At 50.8% G+C, this 16,920-nt stretch overlaps 1 protein-coding gene across 1 annotated transcript in view; it reads left to right on the top strand.

Annotated features, from left to right (window-relative positions):
* Nucleotides 1–16,920, top strand: part of LOC119453855 (unconventional myosin-Vb) — a 149,295-nt gene that overhangs the window by 105,733 nt on the left and 26,642 nt on the right. Inside the window, exons 7-8 of the mRNA XM_037715902.2 lie at nucleotides 14,657–14,731; nucleotides 15,216–15,300. Coding sequence (XP_037571830.2) covers nucleotides 14,657–14,731; nucleotides 15,216–15,300 — 160 coding nt within the window. The remainder of the gene's footprint in view (nucleotides 1–14,656; nucleotides 14,732–15,215; nucleotides 15,301–16,920) is intronic.

The raw sequence follows: 16,920 nt of genomic DNA, 5'->3' as shown, positions 1-16,920 counted from the left end.
TTCCCGAAAGTGACAGACGGGCTGGGAAAGACGCAGTAATATAACCAGGGTTCAATATTAATTTCGACCGACTGGTGACTTCGTACTGAGCTCAAGGTCACCACGTGTTCAACACAAGCTAGCTCATCCGTGTCCTTGTGCAAAGCAGCAAAACGCCATAACCACTCAACTACCCGGGCGTGTCGCTCTAAATACATAATATTGAAATGTGAGCAAAACAAAATGTTTTTAGCTAACTGTTGCAGTTACCACCGTTTAAGCGGATTGCCACGACCATTCGACCTTGATCCGAGACCCCACAGTGGTCCTGGATCGAGAAATTGCGGCATGCGGCCAGTACGCCGCTGTCTTCAAGCTCTTCAAACTAACTTCAAAGCAGTCTAGCAACGCTATCTCTGTCAATTTACAGTGAACCCTAATGCTTCCAGGCATTAAGTACACGTTAATTAATTCCATGTACAGCGTGTCTGTGGCCACTGCCTTCCTTTAGGAAGGTAAATCCTACGAAATCAGTCGGCCATCTCGCAAATGAAAACGTGTCCGATAGCAGCGGGTTTTGGCAGTACCGCTAAGTTTTTACACAATTTCGTGCTCGGAGCCTTTCCGTTAGGCTATAACTGGCTCGTGTCTCCTTTGCAAAGCACGCCGTGTGCGGAACTCGACGAGGATACCTTATCTCGTTTGAATGTACGAGGCGTGAAGCCACTATCGGGACGCGAGGTGTCCTATTTCCAAGGGCTTGCGCTACGACGATGGTGTGAGCTCTGCACATCGCGTGCGACAATTAAAGGCACGCATAGCTGTTACAACGCATTTTATAGCGAAGCTGTGAGCCTCTCGGTAGTCGGCATTTTTCGGGTCCTGTCTGTGAGCAAGAAGTATCATAATCAGCAATGGCTCATACCCCCTAATCTAATCCGAACCATCAAAAATGCAGTGGCTCACTCCCCCGCAAGGAAGAGGCTTACAAGCACTCAGCAGCATGAAGCGAACGGCGCATACATTCATTGGAATCACGCATACAACGTACAGAACAGCGTACGTTTCAATAAGAACAAGCTCAAAACAAGCATCTATCGTCATCACTCATGGCTCATACCCCAGTAAGCGAGCAAAAATGCAATGGCTTATACCCCCGTAAGCAAGCAAGGAGTTCAATGGCTCAGCATAGTGAAGCGAACAGTGCATATGTTCATTGAAATCACCCATATATCACACAAAACAGCGTATGTTTCAATAAAGAACAAGCTCAAAACAAGCATCCGAACCACCAATAAAGCATTGCATATCAGCAGTTGTAGAGGTGGTTTTGCAACAGCTTCGCTGGATATCCACTTTCGCAGTACCAGGATGGCGAGTAATTTTACGTATACGAAATCGATTACGCTGTGATGGGACGCTGCAGTGGAAACTACTAGGCGTCGCCCAGCGCTCCAAACTGAGGAGGCGACGCGCTCACGCTACGCGTTAGTGCTCCGTCAGCTGACGACAGATGTAGCTTCAATAAATCAATCGATCAAACCAGTGTTATTCTCCAGTGTACAGGCCGGATGGTCGTTTTGGGCGGGTTATAGTGCTATAGCGCATTTTTTTTTTTTTTTTAGAAACAGTGTATAGCTTGTTTCTCTCTCTTTCTTTGATCTACGCGTGAACATGTTCTGCACTTTTGCTCAAGGAAACCCACTACTGGTGGCTTACATTTTCTGTTACGTGTTCGTGCGCACCAGCCCAAATCTGTCGATACGGCAAGAGGCGGCCAACGCCGAAGACTGCAGTACGTATGACGACAACATGACGACACTTGGCCAATCCCCCATACTGGGTATTGTCGCGTGCTGCGGCAACCACTCAGATGTACACAGCCAGTTCCCGAAGGCACTCAATAAGTCCCAACGTTTATACACAACCGTTTATGCAATGTAAGCCCCGTTTGTGCATGTAAGCCCCGTTTGTGCATGTAAGCCCCTTGACCCGAAGTGGTGGCGTAGTGGATTTGGCGTCGCGCTGCTAAGCTCGATGGCGCGGGATCGAATCCCGCACCCGCCGCATTTCGATGAGTGCCAAATGCAAGAACGCCCGTGTACCTTGCGTAGGGGCCACGTTAAGGAACCTCAGGTGGTCAAAATTAATTCGGAGTCCCCCAGTTATACGACGTGCCCCATTATCATATAGTGGTTTTAGCACGTAAAACCCCAGAATTTAGTTTAATGTAAGCCCCATGTCGTAATGTCGCGTGGCTCCCATGGACACATGTGCAGATACAGTAGATAAAACAACGCATTGCAATACATGCGCGGTGCGAACAGCGCGTAAACAGCCGCAAGTTCAGAGGACAACAATAGCGACACAAGAAAGAAAATGGCGTCGTTACGGAGATGGCGGCCCGACTACGGCACGTGTAATGCTCAATCGTTAAGTGGTGAACGGTGGTGGAACAAGAGAGCCTCCATCCTCTGCGTACACCTCCGTTGTTTTCATTCGTTCAGTTTTACACAACAGCGTCACGCTGAAACTCGGCTATCCCTAGGGCATTGCTGCTTTGCGCTGTAAAAACGAATAGTGACGACACGAACAGAACCGTCTGACCTTCTCTACACGTGCGGTACCAACGATCCTGACAAGGAAAGCTATAGTCGATGCCCTCTCTGCAAGCAGCTGCCCGATCGTATACTCAGCTGGCGTGCGAGCAGCCGTGCCTTTCTCCAGCCGTGGTACTCCAGTGCCGCGTTCCGCCATTGTCCACACGTCGAGCGACACGTGACGGCCTCCGCTGCGCGCTCGGGCGGACGATCCGGAAGCTGTCGGCGTCGTGGGGCTTCGGTGCTCGCACGAGACGCGTCCGCTCACCTGACGAAGACGTTCTCCGTCGCGGCACCGAACTTGCGAGCTCTTTGCTTTCTTTTTCGCCGCTTGGCCGATCTCTTATCACGCCGGTCGCCTCCCGCGGAGACAGTGACGGCCGTGATTGACGCGCCAGAACGTGGACCCCATCTCGTTTGGCGAGATGAGGGCGGCGTCTAGCTCTCGCAGTTGCGCCAACTTGACCGCAGCGCGGCCGCCCATCAAAGAGCCCGACGGCCGTCCGCGCAATCTCGGATGATCGCGGGCTTACTTCGAGACGCGGCCGCGTTGCGAGGGAGAGCGACTCGCTAAAGATGTGGCATCACGAGGGCTCTTCGCGAGACTCGAATACAGGGTTCCGCGCCTCCCATTTCCCCACCGCAAACGCAAACGGCGACAGTGTATAGTGCTCTATTCCTGGCACATGTGTGGCGCCTGTTGGTCAGGTCAGCAGGATTGGTCTGTCACCTGGGTGGGCCGTTTCCTTTTAGCAGTAATCTATTTACTCTATGTCACCAGTCGTCGCTGCAGTGCGCGAAAAGTGCATATAATGTATATTTTAAACCAGCTGTGGTTGCATTGTAATGACAGAGCGAAGGACTCCACCTTTCAATGAAGAAGAACATTGCTTGAAATTGACAAAAGAAGCACTGTGTTAACGTCCGACTTGGCGTGAATTAAATAAATCCGAAGAGGTTTGGGGCACTGCTTCTTGCAGTGCATTGCAAATCATGTGGCTGTGTTCCACTTTTCAAAGAAACAGCAATCTGCAAGCATGCAAGCCACTTGACAAGATAAATAGCCGACGCCTACAACGTACGAATTGGGTTGCATAAGTGAACCGTCGGTGACTCTTCACGAAAAGAATTTCACTACTTCCACAATCTTGATTGTTTTTAAATTTTACTGCATCATTGGTGCTTGCCCTGCGTCCTGCGCATGTCCGGTTTACAGCGAACCTCTTGGCCTCTAGTTGGTCGGGATTTTTCGTGTCCGCATGCGCGACCTTTGCTCACACAAAAATGTGGGCCGATCCCGGAGACAGTGCAAAGAAGCGGGAAGTGCACCGTGTGGTGCTTCTCCAAGAGGAATCACATGACGTCATCAGGTGGCATCATCACTTGACGAAGACGTCATCGCGTCAGGTGATGACGTCATCAGATTCCGTGATCAGGCGCTATCGTCGCGTGACGATGCCGTTACACGTAACGTTTGGCGTGATGATGTCATCGCGTGACGTTTAACGTGATTAATAAGTTCAAACGTCATTACGTAATCACGTTACATCATCATGTCAAATGTGACGTCACAACTTGGTCACGTGGGTTTTGGTACCATCGGATGTTAATGCCGGATTTTTCGCCTTCATGGACCATATAATTATTTCGTATATTTAAAGAATACCCCCATCAGCAGTTGTAGTAGCGGTTTTCCACAGCTCCGCTGGACATCCACTTTCGCAGGGCCTGGATGACGAGTAATTTTTTTTTTATTTTCCACCATTGGTTTCTTTTAATACGCGTGATATTTTATTAATAAAGTCAGTTGAGAATCAGCGTCGTCTTTGCTTCATTTGGACCCTGTTTGATTACGCTTTGTCACTCGTTCAAAAGGAATCCTAACCAACTCGGCCACCTCGCCATCTTGCTCCACATTTGCCTATGCATTGTGATTCCTGCGCGTCAGAGCCGAGTATTCGTAATATCCGCGTAGTCGGCAGAGACGAAGATGCCTTGGCACGTGAGGTAATGTGGTCATATTACGTCGCCAACAAAGGAGACATTTGTATCAGCGATACGCCCGTGGCCCTGCGCACGCGATGAACATCAATCATTCGCGCGTATGCTACGATAAGCATGCATTTGCCGATTCCAATTCCACTGCTATCTAGTCTGTCTGCGCATCCTGGTACCCTCTTTAAACGTGTGCCTGTCTTCTCTGAATAAAGTTAGTCATGAGTGACGCATTTTCCTGGTCTGGTTGTTTCTTTACATGTTTTTGCGTAACATGTAACAAATCTGTGACAGCATAAACGCGTTCTAAAAACCTGTCCTGCGAACCTGCTATGAACGGCGTTGCATACTAGACACAATGCAGCGAGCCACTTCTGACGAAACTACCGGCGTGAACACGGATGCCTAACCGATTTTTTTTTTTTTTTACCTTCGTACACCGAGGAGCTGTACTGATAATGACGAACATTCCAATCTAATTGCGTCCTTCGGAGAATTCTTGCTTTTAAATAGGCTACCAGTAGAACCTGCTGTCGAAGGGTGAACTGCGAGCTTCATTATCATCATCAGCCTTTTTTTATGTCCACTGCAGGACAAAGGCCTCTCCCTGCGATCTTCAATTACCCCTGTTTTGCGCTAGCTGATTCCAATTTCCACCTGCAAATTTCCTAATTTCATCACCCCACCTAGTTTTCTGCCGTCCTCGACTGCGCTTCCCTTCTCTTGGCACCTGTTCTGTAACTCTAATGGTCCACCGGTTATCCATCCTATACGCAATACATGACATGTCCAGCTCCATTTTATTTCTCTTTAAATGTGCCCGGAACCACTTTTTGTCGAAATGGAGAAAAACATTTGAGGTGAAAATAGGCTATTCCAGAAATAAAAATGTCACAGTTTCGCCCTAAGGGCGAAGCAATGAATGCGATAGCAACACAGCAATGTCATACGAAGTAAGGTGAGCGGCTTTGGTAGCAATATGAATTGTAGTAAACATGAGCTGATTAAGTAAGCAGGTGTGCTGCGGCGTAAGTAGACCGACATGAAGAGAGACTGGATGACCACGAGAAGGCGCGTGTGAAACTGTGGTGTTGATGAGAAGCGCTTCCCGTGGGCAGCACGTGCGAAGGGACACACCTGTAGCGCTGCACTGCCGATCCGGGCAGCATTGCGTGTGTAGCGTGCGTTGGAAAATGTGGCCCGACTATTACTAACTGAATGAACAAGCGTGGTGTGATCGCGCACAAACAAACACGAATAGATCACACTGAATGACTGCAGACAACGACTGTCAAAACGCTGGCAGCAAGCGCATACGCCGCAGCGGGCGAAGGTACGTGCGGTCTATCGCTTCAACGGAAACGGAGCGGCGAATGCACGGCGCATAAAGGTCAGAGCCGTGTGGAGATAAGAGACGGTGCGGACGAGCGACGGGCGCGGTTGTTGGCAGAGTAGAAGTGAGCCCCCCCCCCCCCCCCCCGCTCCCTCCGGCGCTGGCTTCCTGCTTCCTTGCTTGCGCATGGGAGATGAGTGCGTTCGCTCTCCGTGATAGCGCGCGTCCCCGCACGCTTCCGCTCGGGCATACGGCGCGCGGCGAAGATTTTATCTATAGGGAACCTCACGGCGACGGCGACAACGACGGCGACGGCAGAAATCCGGTTGAAGTGTCCATATAATTGCTATCGCAATAAAATTTGCCGCGAAAAGTACTTCAATCCGTTAGCAGAAGCGGGGTTACTGGCAATCAAACACAGCCTCCGCTGTCTCCCCCCTCCCTTGCACTGCGATCGCTACGGCGGAGTGGGGCGGGGCCACAACGCTCCGCCTTCAGAAGGTCACTGTGGCGCGCAGTTCAGATTTCCGATGTTGGTGTCTACGCCGCGCTAAACGTAAGCCAAAACGCGGTTGTGTTAAGAGAGCCGCAGTGCGCTTAGCCAGTGAACTCGTGGCGGCACCCCGCGGCGGCCGCAGTGTAACCGACCGCAGCGACGAATAGCAGCCGCGTTGTAAGCCTGCTACTTGAAGCGCTGGTTAGTTCTTTAATTGCTGCTCGGAGGGCTTAAGATCGGCGTTTTTGTTAAACCTGGTCTCGCCGAACGAAACGGCTGCGAAAAAAGGGGAGAGAAATGGCTAGCGGCGGGTTGCCTATGGTCCTTGCTTGACATGCAAAGCACAAAATGGGGCCGTATTCTGGAACGTTCGCCTAGGCGAAATTTCTTTTTTCGCTTTCAGGCGTGCGCCGATTGGCTGTTTTAGCAAAATTGGATGAGCTGATTGGGTGGTTGAGCCCGACGTCATTCAATTTTGCTCAACCAGCCAATCAGCGCGCACGCTGATTTCGCCTAGGCGAACGTTTCAGAATACGGCCCATGGTCAGCGGCGGATGCCTGTCATGGTGACGGCGCCGAGATGAGGCAGGCGCACGGCTCATGACACTGCCCGATAATACCCGGCACGTGGAGGGGCGATTAGCGGCAGCAAGTCGTGACGCGTCAACGACCCTTGTCGGTTACGGCGCACGGTTCCGCAATTCTTTCGGAGACACGCTTTCAAGTGGTGTCAAACGGGACGGACGCGATTACGGTTAACCAGATGTACTTGCGGGCTTACTGGATCTGAGCGATGACGGGGCGGCGCACGACGACGCGTTTAGTGCCCATTAGTGCACAAAGCGGACCTCAAGAAGAGGGAATATCGGTGCTTCGTCACGTACATCGCGTGCGGTCGCCCTGACAGCATAAGCTAAGAGGTCTGTGACTGCCGCTGTCTCCTGAGGTGCGCGTGCCGGGAGTGTCATCGGCACAGAACGCGTGAACGCAGTACTCATTAGACAGTTTTAGTTTAGCGTTAGCGTAATAGCGGGGTTACGGGAAATAGCGTTACCGTTCCGCAAACGAACTTTGCAGAAAGAGAGTTTTAGTATAGCGTGATAGCGTAGTTTACGTGCGGGACGCTATTCCATTACGCTTTGAATTTCGCATACACAGGGCACATAATTCTATGTGTGTGTGCGTCCGGAAAGTGCGATAGGCAGCGCAATGGAAGCCAGGAGCGCGTTGTATTTTTACTTCACATGTCCGTCGATCTGCAACGAAACAGACAAGCAGTACAAGCTGTCTACCATAGCCTCCGACATCCTCCCATCTCAGAGGCCATATGCCGTCGTCGCGCCTATCTTCCGACTTTAGCGACAGATGGCGCTCGCATCTCAGAAAAAAATTTCTCTCGTTAGGCTTAGGCGCGTTCGAAACGAGAAGCGATCTCGAAAATTCCTCAAGATTAGCCATAACACTCTCGGCGAAGCGGCATGAGACTAAGCAAAAGCCGTTTACGCAGTCATTTGCTACGAACGAAGTGAATTCTACAAAAACAACGCCAAATTCAGTTCGAAGCGGGCTACCGGGACCGCCGCCATGTTTTACGTACACTACGTACACCACGCTAACACGGTAACGTTAACTGAGAAATAGCGTGCGCACGGTAAACGGTATGGGTCGGTTAGCGTTCTGCGCATGCGCACTTCGATCCCGCTATTCCGGTACGCCCGCTATTCCGGTAACCACGCTAAACTAAAACTGTCTATTATTCACCGCGTGGCCCTTTCCCATTGTAACCGTTTTGACAACCCGTTTCGGAGACCGGTGTCAAATGACCGTCGTGAAAAGCTTCTCTGAGCAAGCATTTACTGAACAGAGCCTAAAGTGGCGGTTGACAGCTTTCTTTGACGAATGACCCGTAGCTATTACGCTATCATTTTTTCATATAAGTACGAGCGGAGAAGGGGTCACAGCAAAGGTCAATCGCTTCGGCTTGCAGGTGCTACCTGTTATTAGCATTTTAGTGTGCCAATTGTGGTGGGCGCTGTGGCTTTGTGCGGGAGTACGCGTGCTATGCATTTGTCACCCTCCCCCCTTGGTGCGTTGTTTTATTGGTATGTAGGAGGGACGTGACGGCAGCTGTACGAGCCGTGCCGTCGTCCCTGATCAGAAGGTTGCGTGTTCATATCACGTCCGGGTCACCAATGTAGGAGGGACGTGACGGCAGCTGTACGAGCCGTGCCGTCGTCCCTGATCAGAAGGGCGAAGGCGGCGAGCCGAGCGACGGGGCTGCGACGACCAGCGTGGCTGGCCTTTAGAACGACACTGCGCGTGCCGAGCTTGCGCCTCGAGCACGCGCTGCGCTTCTTTATTTTTCTCTTTCTTTGATAGCCGGCGCCAAAGCACCGGCTGAGAGCGCCGAACAAAGCGCTCAGCACTGCGGCGTCGGTGGGCGCTACAGGTATGTTGTTTTGACGGAGAGGGAGAAAAACACCGTAAAAGGTGGTAGAGGAAAGGGCGCTTGGAAGAAGTGCAATAGTGGAAATGCCGGCGAACCCCTCACAAGACGATCCTAGTACACGATTAGTGATTGGTGCGCCGGCGGACCACTCTCCAAGCCACTCGGTGGCGATTGGGCTGCAAATGTTTGGGGCGGGGCATCGAAGGGTAGAAAACGTGGCCCCGTTGCCCCGACCAAGCGTTCTGGACAAAGTACGGTGCTATGCACCATCGGCTCTGCTGATATAGGGTCGCCCTATGCGTTCCAGTCACGCCTTTTATTTGTATTCGTAATTCCATTAAATAGTTGTAAATAGAAAGTGCTTTTCAATCGTCATCTGTCTCTACTTCAATCTACCAGAAGCATCCAGCGAACCCGTCGCCGCTATTCGTAGCGTAAGTACTCCTCACTTGCGTACACCGTCTCTGGCGGTGCGTCTCGGACGCCCAAGTGGAGGAGTGGTACAAGAAGAACCTCGGACTTTACTGGCGCAGTCGGCAGGATGGGTTCGCGGGGCAAAGCAAGACATTACCCCGGGCGAAGAAGGAACTTACAACGGAAGACGTTGTTCTTTCTCCGGTCGACACCGTCTAGACGGACTTGGCAGCAGGAAGTTGTAGCGGCTGGAGGCCGTAGAATTCAGTGCGTTCTCTCAAGACAACGTGGCGAGGCTGGTTCAAGGCAGCCCTTGACGAGTCCCCTCCAGCAGACCGCGGCACCACCCTTCACCGCACATGGCGAAGCCACCGACAATGGAAACAGGCGGCAGAACGGAGTGAGTTGCTTTGGTCTCATTTTATGTCGCTCCTGTTCTCGTGTTCGAGCCGGGGGAAATGTCGCTAGGCTGATCAGGGACGTTTCAGAGATACGTGTGGCCAGAATGGATGAGCGGCAGCGGCGAGGGGACAGGCGAGCTCTCAGAGCTAGAAGTGCAGCACCATCTCAAGTTGGCTCTGGAGCGCCGCCAGCAGCTGGAACGCAAGCTATAATTAGCAAAGCTAAAGCAAGCGAGAGATTTGCAGGAGGATCAGAGAAGTAAGGAATGGGCGCCAGAACTAGAGGGTAGAACTCAGGCATTCGAGCGCAGAAATCTTCCCGGGTTGAGGTTCGCACTGGATCGGAATGACATATGCAATAAGCTGCCAGTGCGGAACAGGACCAGTTGTAGAAAGGAAAGCGTTGACAGTGATCTTCAGCAGGCGTCGGACGCTTCCACTGATGTGGTTTCGGAGGAGGCACCAGCGGCGTTGGTTGGCGCGTGCGAGACAGGGCGTGAGGGCGCGTTGTTGGTAGTGTCGGAGGTTGAGACCCTAGTTGCGCTCGACGCAACACAGGCCGTTGAGGGTTATCAGGAGGCGGATGCTGGTTGCAAGGCTGAGGAAAGCTTTCAGCGCGAAAGTGCTTCAGTAAAAGATGAGCACGATTCACAGGCCCAGCTGGTAGTTGCAAACGCTGACCCAGCCGGTGATGGTTGTTGCGGCTCTGAGCTGACGACAGCCAAATCAACACCTGCATCACCTTTCATAATCGTGACCCACTTTGAACATAAGTCGCGCGACGAGGATGACCATGTCTGTCTCGCACCCGGGTCACGTTGTACAGCTCCGTCCTTACAGCCTGCTGACGGCGATCGCACAATACTGCGGCAAGAGGCAGACAAAGCTCGCCTTTCGGACTCGGAGGGGAAACAGTCTTGCGATGGCGTCCTGCACGTGATTTGGAAAAGGAGTGCGGATGCAACGATTCGGACAAGCACCGACGCGAGCAACGACGAGATGGTTTCAGGTATGAGCCTGAAACTATCACGTGGTGAGGAAGGCACCGCGAGCACCACCCAACGTTTCGGGGGCACGGTTGGTCGCAATCGAATCCACATGGCAGGCAGCTGTCGAGAGACGACGGGGAGTCTTTCCACCGCTTTACGGAAGCAACACAAGTGGTCAGGGAAAGCTGTAGACCACTAGCGTATTTTAGTGGTGGAGGTATTCCTTGTGCTTTTAGAGCTTCGTTAACTACTCGAAGGCGGCAGTGCGCGTCGGGAGCTAGCTCGCAGTGGGGGTTATGTCGCTCGCTCCGCGTCCGCATGTTCATCGCGACTTTGTCCGTGCATGTATTTGACCCCGGGGGCCAATAAACGTGTGTAGAGTTGGCTGGCCTGCGTAAGATTTTAAGTAAGCCTGCAAAGGGCCAGCAATCTCGCCACATTTCCCCAGATCAATTTTTTGGGTCTAGCCAGATCTAGAGTGTCAGCTTAGGCATGTCACGGCTCGACCACGATCAGGGACGAGTGGTGAGACGGGGGCAACTTCATTGTGTACGAAGTGGAGGAGAGGAAATGAGTGCAGTGTTATGTGATATGACGCAAATAACTTGCGTACGACACTGGACAATGAACTCATGCGTTCATATTTTCAGTGTGGACATTGTACTTTTAGTGCGTTACTTTTATTGAGTGGCATCTTGTAAGCTGCATGATCTACTTTTTTTTTTTCTTTCCCCAACACTACAGCCTTGTAGGATGTTAACTGCTGTTTTCAGGTAAAGAGCTCTGTAGCATCAGTGAAACGTTTACCGTTTGTTTCGCTCATGTGTAATTTTTTTTAATTGGTTCTTTGGAGGGTGCGACACAACGGACATGATTCTTTCTTGCCGTGGGTGCCTTCTCTATGTTCCTGGTATGCCCTATTTTCCCGTGGATTAGATATTTGTTTTATATTTTCATGTTCTGTATGACATGCCGCGTGTAGGAAGTGTTTCAGCTGTATTCTATTTGTTTTCTTTTCTTTCTCTTAGCTAGTGCAAGCGGTAATTTTTGGTTTATTTCTACCAAGGGTGTAGCCTATATGTCACACGGTTCCTTCGGGTGGAAACGACAATGTTTATTTATTTTTTTTTCCGAGAACGTTTTCTGTTCAACTGCTGCATAACTGCGATGCTACACGCAGCCGGCGTTTTTCTTGTTTTGCTTTAGGCAACACTGTAGACAAGTTGTTGCCTAGTCTTGGGTGGGGGGTGTAACCCTGCTGCTAGAAGCGCTCGTTAGTTCTTTAATTTCTGCTCGGAGGGCTTAAGATCGGCATTTTTGTTCAACCTGGTCTCGCCGAACGAAACGGCTGCGAAGAAAGGGGAGAGAAACGGCTAGCGGTGGGTTGCCTATGGTCCTTGCTTGACATGCAAAGCGCAATAGGATAATTAATTGTCAGCTGCGGTTGCCTGTCATGGTGCCGGCCCGAGATTAGGCAGGCGAACGGCTGATGACACTGCCCGATTATACCCGGCACGTGGAGGGGCGATTAGTGGCAGCAAGTCATGACGCGTCAACGACCCTTGTCGGTTACGGCGTACGCGGTTCCGAAATTCTTTCGGAGACACGCTTTCAAGTGGTGTCAAACGTGACGGACGCGATTACGGTTAACCAAATGTACTTGCGGGCTTACTGGATCTGAGCGATGACGGGGCGGCGCACGACGACGCGTTTAGTGCCCATTAGTGCACAAAGCGGACCTCAAGAAGAGGGAATATCGGTGCTTCGTCACGTACATCGCGTGCAGTCGCCCTGACAGCAAAAGCTAAGAGGTCCGTGACTACCGCTGTCTCCTGAGGTGCGCGTGCCGGGCGTGTCATCGGCACTGAACGCGTGAACGCAGTACTCATTATTCACCGCGTGCCCCTTTCCCATTGTAACCGTTTTGACAACCCGTTTCGGAGACCGGTGTCAATTGACCGTCGTGAAAAGCTTCTCTGGGCAAGCATTTACTGAACAGAGCCTAAAGTGGCGGTTGACAGCTTTCTTTGGCGAATGACCCGTAGCTGTTACGCTATCGGTTTTATTGCGATAGCAATTATATGGACACTCCAAAGCAGATTTCTGCCGTCACCGTCGCCGTGAGGTTCCGTACGACGTCAACGGAGATGAAATCGTCGCCGCGCTCCGGACGCTGTATGTGCGAGTGAAAGGGCGCGAGGGACGCGCGCTTTCACGGGGAGCGAACGCCCGTTCTGCGCCGTGCTCCCTCAAGGGCTGCCGAATTAAGCGTATCTTTCCTCCTATATATATATATATATATATATATATATATATATATATATATATATATATATCTTCTCCTATTTCTAAGAATCACTCACACTCCGTCGCGTGAAAGGCTGTGGGGGGACGGGAGGGAGGGGAGGCGACGTTTAGCTGCGGCACCAAGTACATATTTATATAAAAACGCCGCGCGCGTTCGGTGCGAACGCGGGCAAAACGCCGACGGCGTCGACAACAGTTCTGCGCGTTGCTGGTGCTGCTGCATGTCCAAGTTTATAAAGCTGATAAAACTACTATCCTTACTCCGTATAGCTCTGCTAATTTGCTATCGCAATTGGTGCTTCGCCTTTCGGGTGAAACTGCGACAAATTTTTCGTATAGGTACGAGCGGAGAAGGGGTCACAGCAAAGATCAATCGCTTCGGCTTGCAGGTGCTACGTGTTATTGGCATTTTAGTGTGCCCATTGTGGCTTTGCGCGGGAGTACGCGTGCTATGCATTTGTCACCCTCCCCCCTTGGTGCGTTGTTTTTATTGGTATGTTGTTTTGACGGAGAGGGAGAAAAACACCGTAAAAGGTGGTAGAGGAAAGGGCACTTGGAAGAAGTGCAATACTGGAAATGCCGGCGAACCCCTCACAAGACGATCCTAGTGCACGATTAGTGATTGGTGCGCCGGCTGACCACTTTCCAAGCCACTCGGTGGCGATTTGGCTGCAAATGTTTGGGGCGGGGCACCGAAGGGTAGAAAACGTGGGCCCGTTGCCCCGACCAAGCGTTCTGGACAAAGTACGGTGCTATGCACCATCGGCTCCGCCGATATAGGGTCGCCCTATGCGTTCCAGTCCCGCCTTGTATTTGTATTTGTAATGCCATGTAAATAGTTGTAAATAGAAAGTGCTTTTCAATCGTCATCTGTCTCTACTTCAATCTACCAGAAGCACCCAGCGATCCTGTCGCCGCTATTCGTAGCGGCAATCCTCCTCACTAGCGTAGCGTCTCGGACGCCGAAGTGGAGGAGTGGTACAAGAAGAACCTCGGACTTTACTCGCGTATTAGAATGTGCTTTATTGCACAATAAATCACACAGAAGATAGTGAGGATCATTGCTCTGTTGAATGAGGGCGTTTGAGAGAAAGGTGACTTCGCGCTCCGCTTGCGAGCTCCACGCGCCGCGTACGACAGTAATACTTGGCTGAGATGTTCACAGCAGCGTATGCTACCCGCGGACTGCGTTATTTCACCAAGCCCGAGTGGTGGATCAGGGCCCCTTTAATGTCAATTAGAATATCGGCAATCTCCGTTTGTTCTCTGATCCCCACCGCTATCTTCCTGTCTCTTAATGTTAGGCTTAACATTTTTCGTTCCATCGCACTTTGTGGGGTCCTTAACGTGTTCTCGAGCTTCTTCGTTAACCTCCAAGTTTCTGCCCCATATGTTAGCACTGGTAGAATGCAATGATTGAACACTTTCCTTTTCAACGACAGTGGTAAGCTCCCAGTCAGGATTTGGCAATGCCTGCCTTATGCACTCCAACCCATTTTTACGATTCTGTAAATTTCCTTCTCACGATCAGGGTCCCCTGTGAGTAATTGACCTTGATCCATGAATAAGCGAACTTACCTTGTTTTTATTGCGCAGTCATTACCAATTATGGAGCATTCTCACATTGCAATCGCTGAGTTAATTTACATGTTTGATGTTGTTTTAATTTCGTTCCCCTTTGCACCTTGCGCAGGGTCACTTCATCGAGGTGCAAGTGACCGACGGTGCCCTGTACAGGACCAAAATTCATTGCTACTTCCTAGACCAGGTGAGTAATGTGTCGCGTGGCTCGTGTCCGCAGACATCACGTTTCGAAGAGAGCTATATCCTACGTATATTCTCTTTCGCTTCTCTACCTTGCTTCTCATTTGTAGCTTCTTGTTTTTGAGGTGACAAAACTTCGGGCATTATTTCTTCTATTTTGTAAAATTCTTTTGGCTGCGTGACTAGCAGTGACTGGTCGTGCTCTATATTTTGTCATTGTTCCACTTTATCCTTTGAGATTTGTCATATTGTTCTTTGTTTACTTTTTTCCTTCTCTTCTTCCTGTCTTCCCTTTTCATGTTTCTGTTTCCCTATTTCTTGAAGAGTAAGTATATACAGGCACTGTGCCCCTTCCGGTAACAGCTGCCAGGCTGCTTCTTCCTTTCCTTTGCTATGTCTCAAGTGTGTACATGTTGTCAAACCAAATAATAATAATAGTAATAATGTAATAATAATTCCTCGCGTGATGACGATTTCTTGAATCGCAGACGCGGGTGGTGCGGCCGCTTCCCAACGAGAAGAACTACCACATCTTCTACCAGATGCTCGCCGGCCTCAACCAGGAGGAGAGAGGCACGTAGAGAAGAGAGACTTGTAGTATTTATGGCATTAGTAACTGATTTACGATATTTCAATTAATACACCTGACTTCTGTACACTCTTCGGTTCATTTCTGTCCAAAGTGCTGTGTTTATCGTGCGCCGCCTTGTCTGCGAATTAATGGGGGGGGGGGGGGGTAACCCTGTGAAGCCTGATAAATGGATTTTCGTCTGTACCCACCAAGTGTCTTGAATGATTGATTGATTTATTCATTAATTTATCTATTTATGTACGCATGCTCGCATGGTGCGCGACGTCCGTGGCTCAACCCTCTGCACTTTTTGCGAGCGTCAGCTGTCTCGGTCTGTTGATGTGCCCGTTTAAGTGCTGGAAAAATTAATCAGCACCACGTTGGGGCACAAAAAGTCGCCAAGGAATGTAAATCCATTTGCCCGTGACTAGTCGTGACCTTGAAATTAGGTGTCGTGGTCCGGTACATGTGAGCCGGATTGACGTCGTCGTCGCGCCCGCCACCGTTGTTTCGGGTGGCACCGTGGTGGAAAGACCGTAGTGACTTTTAGAGACGGGGCTAATAGGAGATCGCTGGTGGGGGGCCTCTGTCTTGCTCTATGATAATGACTAACAGCAGAAGCAAACTTTCTGTTCTTTGTGGGTGGCACTTGAGTCTCTCTTCTTGAGGTCACTGCAGGAAAAAAAGAATTCCACTCGATTTGGTAGGTTAGCGTGTTGAAAGAACGAGTGCGCCGCTACGGCCGGGAACGGAGCTTCCGGAGGTTAGGAAACGACACAAGTGTCAGAAAAGTGAGTGCCACCTCTTTGCAAATGAAATGCTTGCTGCGCAGCTACCACCGACTTACATCGCCTTGGCATTGATTTGGTGAGGGTAGTCAGCCGTTAATAATTATTAAGGAATATACGTAGCATATAAATGATCAAAAGGAATTAATGTGCAACTCGACCGTCATTCTCCCGCAGAGCAACTCATTTGATGCTATCTCTTAATACCATCGTTCTGTCGGCACCGTTCCTGGCGCTTAGCGCCGCCCTCATATGCACCATGATTTGGAAGTTGATGCTGAATCTGTTTTATTCGCTACAAATGGGCACGACGCTCTCTCTTGGTGGTCACCGGGTGGGGAGAAATGAAAGAACGAAGGGAAAGTCTGAGAACTGCACGTTGCCCAGCAGCAGCACGGCCGCCAGCACGCGGACCACGTCCAGGAATGGGATGCCCAGAACCGACAGGCACGTCTGCGAATTGGCACGCGTCGGTGTAGAGCGTGAGCTTTTTAATTATTTAGGTTTATTTACTGCGAGATGTTCTCCGGGGGGGGGGGGGGGGGGGCAGTATTCTGTAAGAGTCCACCTCGTGGACTGTCCATTTTGGCTGTCGCTGATTGGCTGCAGCTGTACGAATGAGGAGACAGGCACGGGACACCTGTCTCCTCCTCGCTCGTGCAGCTCCAGCCAATCAGCAGTGGCCGAAATGGACAGTCCACTAGGTGGACTTTTACATAATACCCCCCCCCCCCTGCCCCAGAGTCGGACATGTTGAAATCAGAAAAAGGACAAAGGGTTTACTTGACATGATCTTTGTAGCGCAAGAACTCGAAAATAAAAAGGTAACAGTGA

The sequence above is a fragment of the Dermacentor silvarum genome, chromosome 5, assembly GCF_013339745.2.
Source record: "Dermacentor silvarum isolate Dsil-2018 chromosome 5, BIME_Dsil_1.4, whole genome shotgun sequence".
Taxonomy (NCBI): domain Eukaryota; kingdom Metazoa; phylum Arthropoda; class Arachnida; order Ixodida; family Ixodidae; genus Dermacentor; species Dermacentor silvarum.
Note: the sequence above shows the minus strand (reverse complement) of the source record. Positions and strands in the feature narration are given on the sequence as shown.